Source organism: Pterocles gutturalis, unplaced genomic scaffold (assembly GCF_000699245.1).
Source record: "Pterocles gutturalis isolate BGI_N339 unplaced genomic scaffold, ASM69924v1 scaffold23289, whole genome shotgun sequence".
Classification (NCBI taxonomy): domain Eukaryota; kingdom Metazoa; phylum Chordata; class Aves; order Pterocliformes; family Pteroclidae; genus Pterocles; species Pterocles gutturalis.
In genome coordinates this window covers 86,560-103,858 of record NW_010131282.1, presented here as the reverse complement: position 1 = coordinate 103,858, position 17,299 = coordinate 86,560, and the positions used below count along the sequence as shown (strand labels likewise).

General features: G+C 43.1%; 1 protein-coding gene across 1 annotated transcript in view; it reads left to right on the top strand.

Annotated features, from left to right (window-relative positions):
- Positions 1–1,342: 1,342 nt before the first annotated feature.
- Positions 1,343–17,299, top strand: part of SUFU (suppressor of fused homolog (Drosophila)) — an 85,231-nt gene continuing 69,274 nt past the window's right edge. Inside the window, exon 1 of the mRNA XM_010080567.1 lies at positions 1,343–1,470. Coding sequence (XP_010078869.1) covers positions 1,370–1,470 — 101 coding nt within the window. The 5' untranslated portion in view covers positions 1,343–1,369. The remainder of the gene's footprint in view (positions 1,471–17,299) is intronic.

The window sequence follows — 17,299 nt, the reverse complement described above, 5'->3', positions numbered from 1 at the left end:
TCAGGCAAGGTATGCATCTCCACTTGTGATGCACAAACACTTCCAGGAGGCATGGAGCAGTGGTAGTGGAGGATGCTACAAGAGGCTGATGAGCAGGCTAGATGCTGAGAAAGTATTTCTTGAGAAGCCTGCAGTGTTTGATGGAAGGCAGTGGTACTTTCATCAGGGAACAAAACTGAGGTGCTCAGACACTTTGTGCAGCAGTTGTGGTGTGTGTAATGATGGTACACAAATGCCCAGGGCTAGGGAGGGAAGCACAGGCATGTGCTGCAACCTGCAGATGGTAGAGTCGGGGTCTGAACAGAAGATGCAGATGAGGGGAATTGGTGTGTAATACGTGGTTTGAATGAAGGGGGTCATCTTAGTTTGGATTTTCTTGTTTGGAGCAGTTGAGAATATTTTACTTGAAGAAAAAGTGAATCAGTACAGGAAACAGTTAAACAGCTGCTGACACTAGATTTGATGTCTTGTCTCTTCTTGCTTCTACCTGCATGTTTTATGATTGACAGGGTGAATGGTGAGCAAAATAGTCTAGCATGTTCCTTCTTTTGGTGGGGAGTTGACCTGCCTCTGTGCAGGGAGATGTGATGGCGTGTGGCGGGAGGAGTGTGGTCCTCTCGCCCTTGTGCCTTGCAATGAGAAGGGTGGCTGCAGGTTTTGGTGATTGCTGCTTAAGGTAGTCTGCCGTGCTGCATTGACTTTTAAGTAATGTTCTTTTAAGGAACCCATGCTAATGTTGAAGCAATGGGTGCAGTGATGCTTTTTACTCATTCTTGATTAATGCAGCTAGTGTATTTTACAAGTTCTAGTTTTTCTGAATCAATGTTTTTTCCTCCACTATTTTAACTATCATGTCTATGTTCAGAAGTATGGATTATGCTCCTCAAAATCTAGCCATTTCAAATTCTGCTTTGAGGAATAGCACCAGTATTTTTTTTTAATTGAGGTATATGCCTCTGGACTGAATTAAGAACTTGCAGTGCCGATACAGCTATTGCTGTTTCATGAGTACAATTTTCCAGTTTGCTTTGTGTTTTCTAGAAGCTTTGATACGGTTTTCTGAAGGTTTTTGTCTTTAACGTTAAAAACATGGTAGTATGTTGCACGCATGCACTTTGCCTTCCTGTGCCTGAAGCTTTCTGGACTTAACCCAACCTTTCTGCTCAATTGTGGTTTGTTTTTTTTTTTTAATGGTCACTTGAACATGCTAATTTCATTTTCATCACTAGCTATGTTTTAAAGCAGCTCTCTGTACAGTCACTTTTAGCACCTGTGAAGACTTCCCATTTGTCTTGAACAAGCTAACTTACCTAATAATATCTCTTTTTAATGCAGGTTGGGAGGACCTGACCCTCTGGACTACGTGAGCATGTACAGAAACCTGGGAAACCCATCGCTGAATGTTCCTGAGCACTGGCACTATGTCAGCTTTGGGTTAAGTGACTTGTATGGAGACAACAGAGTACATGAGTAAGTGTCATTTAAGTTCTGTTGCTGCGTGTTGTGTTTTGTGTTGCATTTTGGGGGAGCATAAGTAAAACCCTGTCGTGATGTTCTTATTATTTGAGCAGCTGGCTTTCTGCTGAGAAAACCCTAGCCTTGGTCTTGCAAGGGTTGATGTGTACCTGTTCTTGGATGCAGAAGAATTCCTGTTCCCCTCTGCAGGCTTTGAATAGAATATATTTCCTTGTCAGTGTTGAGTAATTTTTTTTTTTTCTTTTAAGTGGTTGGGAAATTTTTTTTTAACTGAATGTCTTGTTGTGTTTTTCACTCTTGGTAGTCTGTTATTGTCATATGCTTAAATACTGACCCTCCCGGTGCATGTTAAATGCCTTCTTCTGGAAAACTGCTGTAAGGGCATTTTTCCTGTTGCTGGCACAGCAGTGTTACTGTCAGCGGACTGCCACCCCAGTGGCTGCTGTATAACGTGGCAGTTTGTGTAACAGAAGCGTAAAACTCTTAATTGTTTGTCTGTCTTTTCTCCAGTAATTAAATTATTATGTTCGCTTGTTGGTATGGATGGTCTTTGGTAGTCATTTTATATTAGACCAGGCGAGCAGCATGATCTAACCTTATTCTTGTCCTTCTTTTACTTACCTTGCTCCTTAACTCCAGCTAAAGTGAGTAGCAGTAGGCAGGCTGTCATGCTCTCTCTCGGGGCTGTGAACATGGCCTTTTAACCAGCCAGAAATGGCAGAAGGTTTCTGCTGTTGCTGTTTAGTGAAACTGTCTTTGCGCTGTTTTGTAGTGGTGGGGTAAATGTCCTTGATGAGTGGTGCAGCAAAGGCCCCAAGCTTTCCTTCTTTTGTTTGTCTTGGTTAAGATTCAGCCACCAGCTTTTTCACCCAGGTGCTTCTCTTGCAACAGCAGAAGTCAGGCAGTTTCTTAACCTTACCCTTGTCCTCAAGGCAGTTTCTCCTGTTTTGTTTTTTTTTTTTTTTTTTTTTTTTCCTCATGTTTGTGGTTACAGAACTGTTTTTCCAGAAGACAAGTCTCTTAAGACTGGAGTTTATACAGGACCCTAGTGTCACAGAGATCTGCCTGGGACATTTAACCAACACATCCGCTAACAACAAACCCCAATCGTTAGTTGCTGGGGCAGAGGAAACATAGGGCAAGTGAAAGAACTGAAGAGAAATTAAAGGCTTCCTTCCCTCGCTTCCACAAGAGACCCCACCGTGGACACATAAGCTTTCATGTAGTGCCTTTGTTCTCAGATCATGATATTTCGTCTTTGCCACTGAAAATCTGAGGTTGCCAAGATTAGGTGACCTGTGTTTGCCCACCTTGTTTTGATGGTACTAATTTTGGAGGGAGTAAGTGCTGTGCTGACTTCTCTTTGAGTTGTCAGCCTGAGGTTTTCCCATTATGAGACTAATCTCTTTGACCAGACACTTTCCTGATGGTTTTGGTTGGGGACAGGGAGCGGACATGAGGGTCTCAGCTGAAGACATGAAGGGTCATGTGTTTTTGTGAATGTAAGGACACAACCTCCTTGGCTCTGGCACGTGCTCTGTCTTTTCACTCCCAAAACCTGTCTGCTAGACCAAAAATTGTTGTTCTTCTGTAGTGGAAACCTTGGGGGTAAAGGAGCGAAAGTATCACACAGGTGGAATGTCACAACTTCAAATAACTTCCTGGCACAAGACCTCCTAATTCTTCATACTGTCATATGGTTTGATCTGGAAATGTTGATTGAAAGAGTGGAATATGCTTCCTGCTGGCTGCAGGGCATGGGAATTAAACCCTCATCTCTAAACATAGGCTGTAGGTGATTTCCAAGGCCTGCTGAGTGAAGAGGGAGCAAAGTCTGCATCGTGCTCTGGGGGGTCTGAAGTCCCTGGATGCCCTGCATGTGCGTGAGCATGGGAGAAGTCTTAGAGAGCTGGTGAGCCTTGGCTGCCCCTGGCACCGTGCTGCCGGAGGCTACTGCAGCTGAGCATGGCAAGTGAATAGTGAGCCCTCGCTGCTGCACTGCTTTGGGGATGTTGTCTGCAACCTCTTGAGCACAGGCCTGCTCAGATCCATCAAAATGAGCTCTGTGCCCTGAGTGCATGTGTTTCCCTTCTCTCTGTGTGGCTGGAACAGCGTTCCTGGCTCTGCAATGGGATGTCCCTGTGTCACTTGCCCTGAGATGTTCAGCTGTCTGCATCTGTCACCTTTTTTTTTGCCTCATTCTTGGACCTACAGAACTTAATACCATGTGTTATTGAGAAAGCTTGCTGTGCCTTTATGGCAAAAAGTCTTAATATACAATTACATATGTGGCAAAGCTGTCAAAACCTACACATCTCTTAAACACTGAACCTGAAGTTATCACCTGGTAGGTGAGCACTGAAGATGGGCAGAGAGAAGATTTTCAAAGCAGCTCAGCAGTCATCAGCAACTTGTGCTCCCGATGGCAGGTGCTGTTTGCTAACCACTCTTGAAACATGACTGCCACGTGAACTGCTCATCAACAGACCGGCATTGGGTGCACACTGCAAGAAGGCAGTGATTTTCCTGTGTGCTCGGAAGGCTCTTGTTCTCTCACGGGGAATTTCATAAAGTCTTTGCTTAAGAGGATGGATATCAGTCTCTTTGTTGCTTGAAGGACTTCGGGATTATGCTGTCCCAGGTAAAGTGTGCTGTGGGATGGCTGGCAGGAGCATGGGCTGACAGGGGAGTTGTTTAAATCTTTGGAAGATACCCTTTGAAGCTGGGGTGGCACTGAGCCCTGCTCAACTGCCCTGGCCTCTGAAAATAGGAGTTATTTTGTAGGTTGTTTTGGTTTCCCAGCTCCCTCAGCAAAGATTGCAGAGCTCAATCTGCTTTTGTCAGCTGACAAGGTTCCTACAATAGGGATGGGCTTCCATAGCCTTACTGTCCTTTATCCTTTAGAAAGGGAAGGATAGTATACTGCCAAGGGTCTTTTTTAATCCTCCAGCTTGACTTTGGGTAATATATAGCTTATTTCTTGTGGACCTCTTCTCGTAATACAGTACAATCTAGACCAATTATAATGCGGTATTAAATGAAAAGGACTTTTTGATTTTTTTGAGTGAACCGATACAGAATTGGAGGCCCCTGTATTTTTATTTATAATGGAATAGCAAACAGATGTAGCAAGTAACGTGAAAATGTTGACTTTAATTTATACTTTTTAATAAGAACCTGAAAAGTCTGAAGTGGAGCTCTCCCTATGCCTCCTTGTTGACAGATTTATTTTCAGTTAAAGCAGCACTATTTCCTGCTCTGCTTAAATAGCAGCTATACTCTGCTTACAGAACTGGTCTGGTTTTAGGAGTCCACAGAATAAGATGGAAGAAATCTAAGAATTTCAAATGGGGAAACCTTTTTAATTTAAAACCCCTCAGTGTTTCATGGTATAATGGCAACCATGACACCAGCAGTGCTGGGCTGATCGCTCTAAAAATCCTAAATCATGACGTCATGACAGTGTTAGGGAACCGCAGGCCTTTCAGTGGGATTTCACGCCAAGTTGCTTGCATGGAAATAAGTCTCTCTAGTCAAGCGTGTTGCACAACTTGAGTGGCAACAGAAGTCCTTTGGGGATGTTTTTGCAAGTTACTCTCAATTTTTAACTTTTTCTATCTACTTTACAATCAAAGCTGACGTGTAACTTCTTGAATCTCAGCAGGGTTAGAGAAGAGCCTTTTTTTGGACTGTTCTTGCTTTCTGGCAAGTGTTTCTTGGGCAGCATCAGCAAGCGTAGCTGGTCTTGGATTCCATCAGTGGCAACGCTGGCTTCAGCTAGTGTAGTGCCATGGTGCGCTCCAGCCCTGAGTTGTGCTGGTGCAGGGGTGTGCAGGGCTGTCCAGAGAGCTAGGAAGCCATGTGTGTTTTCACCAGACTGAGTTCTGTCTCCAGTTTACTGTGAGGCCAAGGCTGAATCTCCAATTAACTCCTGTAGTTCAAGTGCTTGCTCTTTTGTTAACAGTTTAAAAAGTGCAAGGAAAATGAGAACCATGATATGATAGAATTCCTGAAAACCTTGAATAGTCTTATTTGTATTAAAATTGCAAGGTTGTAATTCAGAGCCACAATAGAAAGCAAAGCTTAAATTATGGCTAGGTTAAGAGATAAGATTATCTATTTGTGGCCCTCCCACATCCTGAGAAGAAACATGCCAACTGTGTTTTGATGTTTAGCTTTTTATGCAGATTTCAATAATTGCGTTTCTGGACCTACACAAACTTCATATTGACAAGAGTGGTGGTTTTTTGTTGTGGGTTGTTTTTTTTTTTCTGGCAGCTAGCCAGGAGTTGAAGCACAGCATCCCATTTGCATAAAACCAAAGAATTACAGCTGCCTTCATCTCTAATACAGATGCAGGGTACCACCTGCGGAGACAGCAGGTTCCAACTTGCTGTGATCCTTTTCATTTACGCTACTTACCATTTGGATCCGGAGGGAGGGGTGCATGCCGGGATAACTGTGGGTGGTGCCTCCCTATTAAAGGTGAGGGTAAGCAGGAGCCTTTCAAGATCTCCAGTCCAGCTTGTGTTCTCCTGGCTTGTATAGTTCCTCTGAATGACCTTAACTTGTAAAAGGGCAAGGATGCTTGTTAGAGCTGGGAGGAAGAAAAAAGAGCACAAAACTAGATCAGGTAACAAATGCAAGGCTTGCAGAGGGGTGGATGTTTTCTGGAAGGCTTTTTCCGAGTATGAATGGAGGTTGAAAAGAGTATTTAGAAAATAGCCTGAAAGTTGGAATGAGTGCTCTCTTTCTTTTGAGTGCCTGCTGGCTTCTCTTTTGAGTGTGCATGAATGTAGGATGGAGTGGTACTGACAGCTGTCACTTTAGTGGCCTCTTAGGTCTGTAGCCTTTCATGAATTTAAAAGCTCACTGCCCTCAGTTTGCCAGCCTTTAGCCTTAAATTTTGGTATTTAATGGGTCCCTAAGTGCTTTATAAAACACATGCCTAAAGCATGGCTGAAATATTACACCAAACTCCAAGGTGACATGGAACACTTTTAAAATAGTGGAGACTGACTCTGCCCCTCTTTGTTTTCATGAAAATGCAATAAAACAAAGGGCCTTTGGGACAAAAGTAAATTAAGAGAGGGATGGTGTTAATTGTGGATTCATATTTCAGATAAGATTTTGAAAAACTTTTATAGAGTTCAGCCTGTCTGCGTTGGAGAGATGAAAGATCAAATCAGTTTAGTTTGGGAGTTGAGCCTGAAAATTATCAAGGAAAATTATGAAAACCCAAAGGTTGTGTTCCACCTTTTGTGGTGTCCAGTTTTGTTCAAGTGGGGGAATGAAGCATATTTCATACAGAGGAACCTGAGGGCTTTCTTAACTAATAGTATAGAAGTGCAAATACTTCTCTTATCCTCATTTTGTTTCACTAGGCTATTAGTCCTGAAGTCAAAGGACACCTGCTGTGTCAGCTTGGTAGCAGCTTCAGTGCATGGAGTATGGAAGTGAGGTTGAGTTTTGGGGACATACCCTGAAGTTGAGGATCAGGAAGTAGTGGTTCTGCTCCTGGGTCAGACTGCTGTGAGGTGTGACTGTGACGGGTTGGTTGTGGGGAATGGTCACCACAGCAAGGAAATTCTGGAGATTTACGGTCACCTTGAGGAGCTTCTTCAAGGTCTCCATACCTTCCTGCTTTGTGTTGCCATGGCTTCATCTGTGGGAATTGTGCTTTAGGCAGTGCACTGAAGAAATGTTTCTCTGTGTACTGTTGCTGAAGGCAGAGCATCTGCCCCATCTAAAGGGAATGATATAGAAGAGGATGTCGGGAAGCATCAGTTTAGGAAGCAGGTATGAGAGCTAAGACTTGGAGGAGGGAGAATCCAAGATGAGCACCAAAATCTCAACTTCCTTTTTCTTCCCAGATCTCTTGTTTGTCTGTCAGAGATTGACCCCAAATGTATTGCTTATTTTTCCAGTTGGTCTTTTTTCTGAGACAGAGGGGAGAGGAAGGTTCAAGGCAGAGTGGGAGGGGAGAGGCCACAGAATTAGGGAGTTCTGTGACAAAAAATTATTTCTTCTAATGATAGCTTATTTGAGAATCCATGAGAATTGAAATGAGCCGTTTTGCTACAGGGGGCCAGTAAGCTCTGAGGGTTTTCTAAATGGGTTTGTGTTGTGGTTAGCTGTTTTTTTGTGTGTGTCTATAAAGACATGAGTTAGACTGAGCTTTTCCCAAGATTGGGGTACTTGTAACAGCTCTGTGCTGTGTGGATTCTCTGGTGTCTGGAAATATATTGTGCTTCCACTGAAACTTGCTTACTGGGAACACCTATAGATCCTCTTCTGTCTGGCTGTTTATGCCTATTTTGTAGAAGTGTGGTGTTTTGAAATTGAACTAATTGGTCAAATTCAACCAAGCCCTTCTTCCTTTGAAGGGCTTGGTTGAATTTGACCAGTGAGTTCAAAAATTGTGGGGATGTTATAAAGAAGCAGAAGTGTGATCACGTAAGGTTCAATTCTGTAGTTCCCAGGCAAAAACCAGTTGAATTAAGCATCATGCCTGTTTACATGCCCCGTTGACAGCGTCCCTCCGATGACTTGAGGCAATGCACCAGGGCTAAGACCTCCCCTGAAGCTATGGTCACTGTGGGGAAATATTTTTTCCCCTCCTCCCAGACAGAGGGCACTTGTCTTCCAAATGTAATTTGTTGGAGGTAGTTAACACTGTTAATATGAAAGATGCAGGCCATCTACAGAGAGAAGTCCGCTTTGTGCTGCAGTCAATCTGTGTTTGTATGTAGAGGTTGTGGGACAAGAGCACACCTGAACTCTGTGAGGCTTGGCTTTTTTTTTTTTTTTGAAGCATTGAAGGAAATTCATTTAATTTTTACCACACAGTAGTTGAATTTACAAGAAAGACTGTTTTCAATTAAAAAAGGAAAAAGATTTGAAGTAGGTTTATAGCTGAGTGTTACCAAGCCCTGCATCCTGTTCGGTAGCGCATCTGCACGTGCATCCCAGTAAGATAAGCCTCTTGCTGCCATACAGGGGAAGGGGCATGGTATTCAAACTGGATGATTTCTTTTTGTCAGCAGAACTTTGACATTTATGATCTTGGCATATGGGAGGAGAGTTGGCCCAAGACGGGGCCTCCTTACTCTCCTCTCCCAGCTGGGTTAGTGTTGAAAGACGTGGGAGAGCTTGCAAGCTCTCTGTGCGCTCTCAGTGAGTTCATCCTGCCAGGAAGAGGAGGGACTGGGGATCAAAGTTGGGTCTTCTAATGAAACATTGTTTTATTTGATGAAGATCTGTTTAGGATGCTCTAAAAAGCAAGAATTAAAAGATAGTGGGGTTTTTTTTCAGTGGGACCTGAAAGTAAAAGCATTTTTTGAGCTGTGTGGCCATTCCAGCTGTGAGATCAAAGGAGGGTTGACTTTTTTTATCCTTTTGCTTGCTGGGATAATGATACTAACGAAGTGGATGTTTGAAGAAGTGCATCTGAATGCTGTTATTCAGACCTAATCCCCTTTTTTTCCTCAACACACGATTTAGCATTGGGAACATGCCTTCCTAACTAGTAGTAGGATAGTCTGTGTTTTTCTTGATAGTACGGTGGCTACAATTGGTAACCACAAATTACCACTGGTAATAAAATGACCAGTTTTGTTTGAAAGTTTGAGCTGTTGACACTTCTTTCTCCTAAGCTGCAAACTCCATAGTGATTGCCAAACTCCCCTGCCTCTCTACTGTCATCTCAATTTTGAATTGAAGCCCAATAGGCAGTGACACCAGGGTAACAATAGAGGGCTGCAAATCTTTGGTGGTCTCCCATTCAGATGGTATTCCCTTCCTTGGACAAAGGGGTGGCTAGGGCTTCTGAGTGCCACTCTGCCTCCAGGGGTAGTAAACAGGGAGTGGATGCTCTGGTGGGAGGTGTTTTTTGATCAGTTGACAAAGCTGGGTAGATGGAACACCACCTGACAAAGGGCTGAGCTTTAAAGGAAGATTTTGCAAGGACTCTTAAGAACAAAAAGAAAAAAAAACCCCAACAACACAGAAAACTGTTTTTTGCAGGATGTAAACAGGGTGGGCAGAGGTGAAGGGGGGCTCAGCCGTTCTTGGGGAGCTCTGAAGCCCAGAGGGTAAAGACAAGGGAAGGAGGGAAGACTGCACAGATGGCTCATTGTTTTGTCTAGTGCAGCATTCTTGCACTGCCGAAGTGAAGGGCAATTGTTTTAAAATCCCTTTTGCAAAGAGAGCTGTTTGCTTTTCAGCTATCCCTTGTCCCTGAAAATGCAAACTGTAAACCTGGAGGGCTAGTGTTTAACACTCATTTGTTTTGGAGGGTCAGTGCTCTGGCCAAGGAGCCCCGGGGCATTTGTTGGGCTGTGAGGCATCGCTCCTGTAAGGGAATGGGGCAAAGAGCGTGTGACTGGGAAATGCACTGCAGCAGCCAGGAAGAAGGCGAGAACAAAAGGATGGACATGGAGGTGCTGATGCGGAGCAGCATCCAGCTTGAGGAACTTTACCAAAGCTGTGAAATGTGGCATAAACCTGGCACATACCCTACGTGCAACAATATCTGATGAATAGTATAGTTTTCTTACAGCATTTAATTTTTTTCTAGCAAATAATTCATTACTATAGAGAAATACTGCCATTTCTGTACTGTTATTCTTTCTACCGCTCCAGTTGCACTGGTATAGCTCCTTCCCCTCCTCCCCTGTGAATTGTTGTGGCATTTCTGGAGCAGGGGCCTTTTTTGGCATAGTTGACAATAATAAACCATAAAGGCGGCTGTTGTTTTGAATAAGGCTCAACAGGGGAATTTTACCAGTAGAAGAACTACAGCAATATAATTATACTGGTAGACTAGTTATAGTAAATTTCCTGATGAAGACAAGCCTTAAGTTGACATTTCCTAGCTAAGTTGAATCCATATGTATAACTTTATTACGCAAAAATAATATGTCTCTGGGCCTTGGATTCTTTTTTACCCAGAAGAGTAACATTAAGCAGAAAAGCAAAGAATTCAGTGTTCAGAGATGGATGGGGGATTTTCTGTAACAGCAGCTGTGATGAGCTGTATGCTGAACTCTGTATTTTACTGGGTAGGTTATTCCTCCTAAAGTGATCCACAACGTGAGGAGTGTGTTTGTGCTTATTGCAGTAAAAGGTAGGCGGTACTGAAATGTGCTGTAAGTTGACATGTCTCTCCCAACTTCTATTTGTAAGAGAAGCTGAGCCATTTTGCAGTTTCCATAACTGAAGTGGTTTGGCTGAGAGGCAAAACTGTATTGCTGCTATTAAAATCTTTAGAGCTGATTCTGGACCCACTGAAACAAAGGGAGGGAATGATGCTTTCTTTCCTCCTTTGTTTGATTTAAAGAGGCCAAGATTTATTTTATCCTTTTGGATTTTGGCTTACAGTGGGAGTCTGTGTAACATTCACAAGCCAGGTGTTTATTTCTAGAGATAGAAAATGTCAGCCTATGGTTCCTACCTCTGAAAGTTTACGACGCTTCAAAGGAACCATAGTCTTGCAGGAGAAGCTTAACACTTAAAGGCAAATATATATATATATATATATATCAGACTTTTGTTGCAACTGTCTTCTGTTTCCCTTTTGGGAATTTTTCACCAGCAGTCTAGTGCTTTATTTTCCCTGGAATGATGGCTTCAACTCCTACCTGTTTAATTGGTTAAGATCTGTTGTGGTACTCATCTGTTTTTGAGTGCACCCCTTACAATGAAATGAGACTACGTAACAGCTCAGCAAGTAAAGAAGTATAATCTTGATTTCCACAGCTAATGAAGTGGAAGATCAGGGACTGAATCCTAGATCCGGTAGGATACTCAGGGGCCTAAATTCCTGTTGAAATCTGTTGGAGTTCAGGGTCCTAAAAGCTCCTTAATACCTGTTATGCCTTGAGATAACTTATTGTACAGCTGAGAACTTAATTTTATCACAGTCCTAAAAACGTGCTAGAGGATGTGCTAAAGTTGTTTCTTGCATGATTTTTTTTTTTAACCTATGTTCTTTAGCCAGCAGGAAAGTAATGGGAGACACCAGTGTTTATGTTCTGTGCAGCATGTTGGAGCCATGATCCTTGCTTGAGACTCTCAGGCAATACTGAAAAAAAATCTAACTGTAGCTGTCAGTGTAGCTTCTGGCTTTGGGTTTTTCTGGTATTCTTTCCACCCTCCCATACTGCTTTTGAAAGCTGCTTTTGTTATGCCAATGGGTTCTTCCCAGCAGCTGCAGAACTTTCCACAGTAGGAGCTTGGAAGGACCCAGCAGCCACTGCAAGGCAAGTCTGTGCCCTTTTCATAGTTGCTCACCAAGCACAGCAATATGGTCCTTCCTAGCCACGCTGGCTCAAACTGGCCCTTTATGTTCTCTTGCCTGGTGAGGTTGCAGCTGAGCCCTTAGGTGAAGTTTTGGATATGTATTACCATTCCCTGCAGGCTATGCAAAGAGCAGTGTGTCAGAGCTAAGGATTCAGTCCCAAGATGGAATGGGATCCGTGTGGAGATGAAAGGTGTCTTCCCTAGTGCACTGTATAGCACAGTGACTGCATGCTGTGTTTGCAGAATCACCTCCAGCTCAGGCCAAATGAGAGCACTGTTCTGCTGGACCCTGGATAAGTAGCTCTGCAGTGCAGCATAGACAGCTTAAGTAAAATGTTAAAGTACAGATCTCAATAAATTGTTTTCTTTTTCACTGGTTCCCTGCCCCTTGTTCTGTGGATGCAGTAGTAAATCCTTGTTGTACTCTTAGCTATTATTTCCAGATCCTTTCAGTGGGCTTTAAGATGATGCAACTCTGCTGCAATCTCCCTTTGGTACCGTTGCAGTGAGGCTGTTTGTGCTTTCCCTGCGGTACCAAGAAGCGCAGCCTCGCTTGCTGTGCTAGCTGTACTTCAGCATGCTGCTGGTGGTGCTTGAGAAACTGCTCTCAGGGACACCTTAGCTGGGCTGGGATGGGTTCTGCTGGCTGTGAGCTGGGAAGCCTGTGTGGCTCCGTGGAGAAATGTGTGAGCCTTCAAGCTGAAAAGCATGGCCAGTCCTCTAGTCACTTGATTTCACATAGATTTGTTTTGGTTTTTGTTTTTTGGGTTTTTTAAAGAGTTGTTTTGGGTATCATGAGGATGAAATGGTTTGGTTTTGTCAGTTTAGTTATGACTGTAATGGGAGATCAAACCATCACCAATTGGTATAGCTACATCCATGCACCATAAAACAAAAAGTAAGCTGCCGTCATGCGGACATCTTTTGCTGTGGTAGAGTGTGACACATCCCATGCAACCTGCTGTTTCATATTTTGTTGATTTAGTAATTTCTTGTGTTCGGTATTTTTCCATGCTGTGCAGAACGTGGAGTTAATTTTCCAGCTTTTGTGACCTCGATAGATGGAGTATATAAGCATTTCCTGTATGATGAGTGTGTCACATTACTCTTTGAAACAGGGAAATATCATTATTTTACATGCGAGAATCAAATTCCGGAGGAACTTATTGAGGAGGATGGGAAGTTTGTAGCAGGTAAGAGATGCAAACTTAGGTCACCCAGATGCTGTTTCAGGACTTTAAGAGTATTCTGAAGTTTGTTGACTTAGTGTTAATAATGAAGCAGATAGATCCCTTTGGAACTGACAGAGCCATTACAGCCTTTTGCATTTATATATATGACTGTGTAATGCTGGCACTCTCCAGAATGAGACTATAATGCTTCCAAGCCTTTAGAGGTCAAAGGGATTAACCTCCAGCATCTAAGCGGGATCCTATCCTTCTTCCAGATGCTACTACTTTCATGGCATGGACAGCTGGACCTCAGAGCAGCAACCCCTAAACTGCCTTAACCTGCAGCCCAGCACTTCAAAGTGACCTGAAAACTGGTGGTGGTTTACTTCAACGTGCTAGGCTGGAGAGAGCATAGCTCAGGAGCTGTTTCCCATGTGGTTGGGCAGGAGCCGAATATAGTAACGACTTATGTCAAAACGAGTTTAACTCTTGTGTTCATGAATTATCAGCTGTGGGTCCTGCCAACTGGGTTTTGGACACAGGGTACTAGTAGTAAAAGTTCATACCTGTGTTCTTGGCTGTGGTGCTTCATAGGATCACTTGGGTTGGAAAGGGCCTCCGAAGGTTTCCAGTTGATGCCTGCTCAGGGTGCCAACTTCCACAGCCTGCCTGGATCCTGTTCCAGGGTTTAATCACTATGATGTGAAAAATATTTCCAGATACAAGTAACTGGGAATCAACCTTTGCCATTTTGCTGTGTATCTCTGAGAAAGGTCTGGCTCTGTCTTCCCTTTGCCATCCCAGCAGGTACTTGAGCAATAAGATCCCGCTCCTCCTTTTAGCCTTCTTTTATCAAGGCTGAACAAACCCAGTGCCCAGCCTTTCCTTATGGGATGTAGGTAACTGTAGTGTGGATACATTTTAATGACACTTGTCCGCAAAGTGCTTCTCTCATGCCTGACTGATTTAGGTGTGTACAAAGTGGCCAGTCAGGTCTACAAAATGCACACAACAGTTCCCGTGCTGCTTGTGTCTAAAGCTGCTGGAAACCTTTACTGTATTATTGTGTACTTCAAGCGACATTATCTCTCATAAGATAGTCGTGCCTTCAGTTAGGAATAAGGTAGACTTGACTCTGTAGTCTGAAGGCTTAGAGGAAAAAAAAAATTCTATTGTATAAACATTCATTATTTACAGAAACATTTTTTTAAAAACAAAACCTAAACTGTGAATCTTCAGGCTACAGGGGCAAGATTGTCACCAGCTGAGTTTTGAAGAAGCTGAATAGTAATATATGTGAAATTGGTGTTGTATACCTGAGTGAAACTTAAACTGAAGTCTCCTCTTCCGCCTTTGCCCTGTAACAGCATTTCACTCAGTGAAGCACAGTTCTGTTTTCATACTGGCCAGCACAAATCAATTCACAAATTTTACTTGGATCTATCTCAATGTAAAGTTTTCTAAGGAGATCCTACATGAGTATTTCAGAAAGCTGAGAAACCCGCCTTCAAATAACTGCTGAGCAAATGCCTCTCCATATGTTTGGATTTAGACTTTGTAATACTTCTCTAAAACAATTTAAGTTACTGCTTCTAGAAAGGTTTTCCATTTGGTTGATGGCTTACACGTTTGGTATCATGTACTGCAAGAGCAAGCTCTAAGCAACAGCTTTGGGCATAGCCATGGACTGATATCTCAAGCACAATGTGTCACTTGCTTTACAACCTTGATTTCACGTGAGCAGAAATCTTTTGAGCATGTGTTCTTTTTGTGTTTGTATTTTCCCTGAAAATCCTGAAGTTTTTTCTTAGATCAAACTAGAAAGGAGTCCAGTAAGACCCTGTGCACAGGTTTGGGGTGGCAAAAGCTTGTGGAATTTCCTGTCGAGCACTCTGAAGAGATAACCATCTGATGTCCAGATAGCCACCCCCTGCTTCCCTCAGATGTTTTTATGTGTTTTTCTTTAAAATTGATGCTTTATTCAAGCAGGAGACAATCTGAGAGAATATGTGAGTAAGCAGGTGGGTTTTGGCAAAATAGCTTTTCTGGATACGTTTTAAGCCTTTCATGTAGGGGGTTGCTGTGCCTGTTTTCTTACAAAATTGCTTCACATGAGCATCCCAGCATGCTATAAGGGCTCTCAGATAAGACTTTTACATTTTTTGACAGCTACACTAAAAACATTTCCTGTTAGGCAAGATGCTGGAAGTTCTAGTTAGGGTCACTTTTTTGTTGTTCTGGTTTTGTTTGTTAGTTTGTTGGCTCTGGAATTTGAGAGTCATTTGCTTATAGTGGGGAGACATTGTGTAATGCACCTGGAGCTTGAATCAGAAGAATGGCTCTCTGGATAATTTTGTTCAGGGCACATCAGCTCGTGCCTGGTGTCCTTCCCAGGAGATGGAGATGCTAAGGTGTTCCACTCAGTGGCTTCAGCCTGCTGAAGGCTTCTCCTTGGGACAGGAGACCACCCCTTGTATTGCTTGGTTTGTAAGCAAATGTGGGCAGTGAAAGGGAAATGGTATACCTGTCAATTTTTCTCAGGTAGGACCTGTGAAGACAGTCTTTGGGTACCCTGATGCTTTTAATTACACCAGTCCTCTGTGTTTGCTGATAGCTAATAGAAAAATAATTGCTAGCTAATAGAAGAATTTTCTGGGATGGTTACTAGCTTTGCAGTCTTAAAACACAAGTGAGAGTTGGGACTTGAAGTACTTCGGTCTTGTCAAGCGGAGTAGTGGGCAGTGCCCATCAGCTTGGTCTAACCACCTCCTCAGACTTCTAAAATGTCCTGATAGGCTGATCTGGAGTACTGAAAGCTATGGGTCAAACAATTACTGTGGCTTTTTTTTTTTTTAATTATTACTTGGGGGGGGGATGGTGGCAGAATTAAAACTGCTTTGTGAAGGAAGTAACAGCAGCTCTTCCTGGTGCCAGACTTAGAAATGCAGAGATACTGTATTTCTGCAGCCTTCAAAATGGTATCAGAGTGGCTCACCAGCAGCAGAGCAGGAAGCTTTGTCTTTGTAGATGTGGGAAAATGCAGTTAAGGAGTTGAAGCATGCAGCATCTTAAGTAGCTTCACGAAAGTAGTGGTGATGGAGCTGAAAACTGAAGCTGGGACAAGTCAGTCCAGAGTACTGTGAGCCTGCCCTGGCTTCCCAGAAGAGACCTGGTTGAACTCCCTGGAGCTGCTGGGAGTGAAGCTGTGACTTCTGAAAGTGCAGTCTTAACTATCCCCAAGTATCCTGTGAAAGAGCTTTCTTGTTGTTCCCTGGCTGAAATAATCATAGTGAAGGGCCAGCATTTCCCTGCGTAAACTCCCATTTTCAGGGATTGGTTCACCTAGTATATTTACATACACATACTCTTAAACTCTCAAAAAATAAACACCTAGTACACTCTGCTCCTTGTCCAGCTCTGTGTAGCTTTCAAAAGCAGGGTTTCAGAAATACTGCAATTTTACACTGCAATGAAGCAAACCTCCTCTCGTTCCTTGCAAAAGTGAGAATGAAAATGCTTTGGCAAACATCTTTGATTTAAACTGAAAAGCCTCTGTTTTTCCGAGCTGCTTTTAAAGCAAAGGGCTAGTTTGGCTTTTGATCCTCTTAAGCTGGGTTATTTGATGTGAAAAACGCCCTGGGTACTGTGCTGCAGAGGGGGGCAGCTTTTAATTTCTCTGTGTGTGGCTTCAGGAGAGGGCCTGGCAGAGCGCAGAGTGGCGGGGGGCTTGGGGGGCTGGGCTGCATGGCTCTGTAAATAAAGGGGCCTCTATTTCTTTGGATTCTTTTGCTGGGACTAAATATCATGATCAGTGAAACTCTTACCTCATTAAAGGAACAAGCCAGGCTCCTTCAGTGTATGTGCAGTGCTGCAATGTGGTCTGTTCTGCCGAGCTGATTTGCTGAACAGATAAAGAGTCTTAACCCAAAGAATGGCATGTTATATATGACCTTGGTTTTCAAAAGGTTTATTTTTGTTCATGCGACAAAATAAGGTTTTAATATTAAATATAGTTTGGATTTTACTTGGCAGATACCAGAGCCTTCCATTACTGCTGTAGTCATAATATAAAACTAGCTGATGTGTGCCAGTGGGCATGCAGCAAGCCAAGAATTTCTCTGTCAGCGTTTGTTTTTGTGAAAATGTAGCCGTCTTCTTCACAGTTGGGTTGGCTATAAAGGTGGTGTGCCCTTGTGTTGGAGGGGGCAAAGCAGTGACAGGCACAATGTGATTAATCCATGCTGTCCCTTTATAGCTAGTATCTTTAGGTTTTGGGCAAAATACAAGTTTTACTTTTTTTCCTTCACAGCATTTTAGGGGTGTTTAAAAGAAACTTTCACTCAAAACTG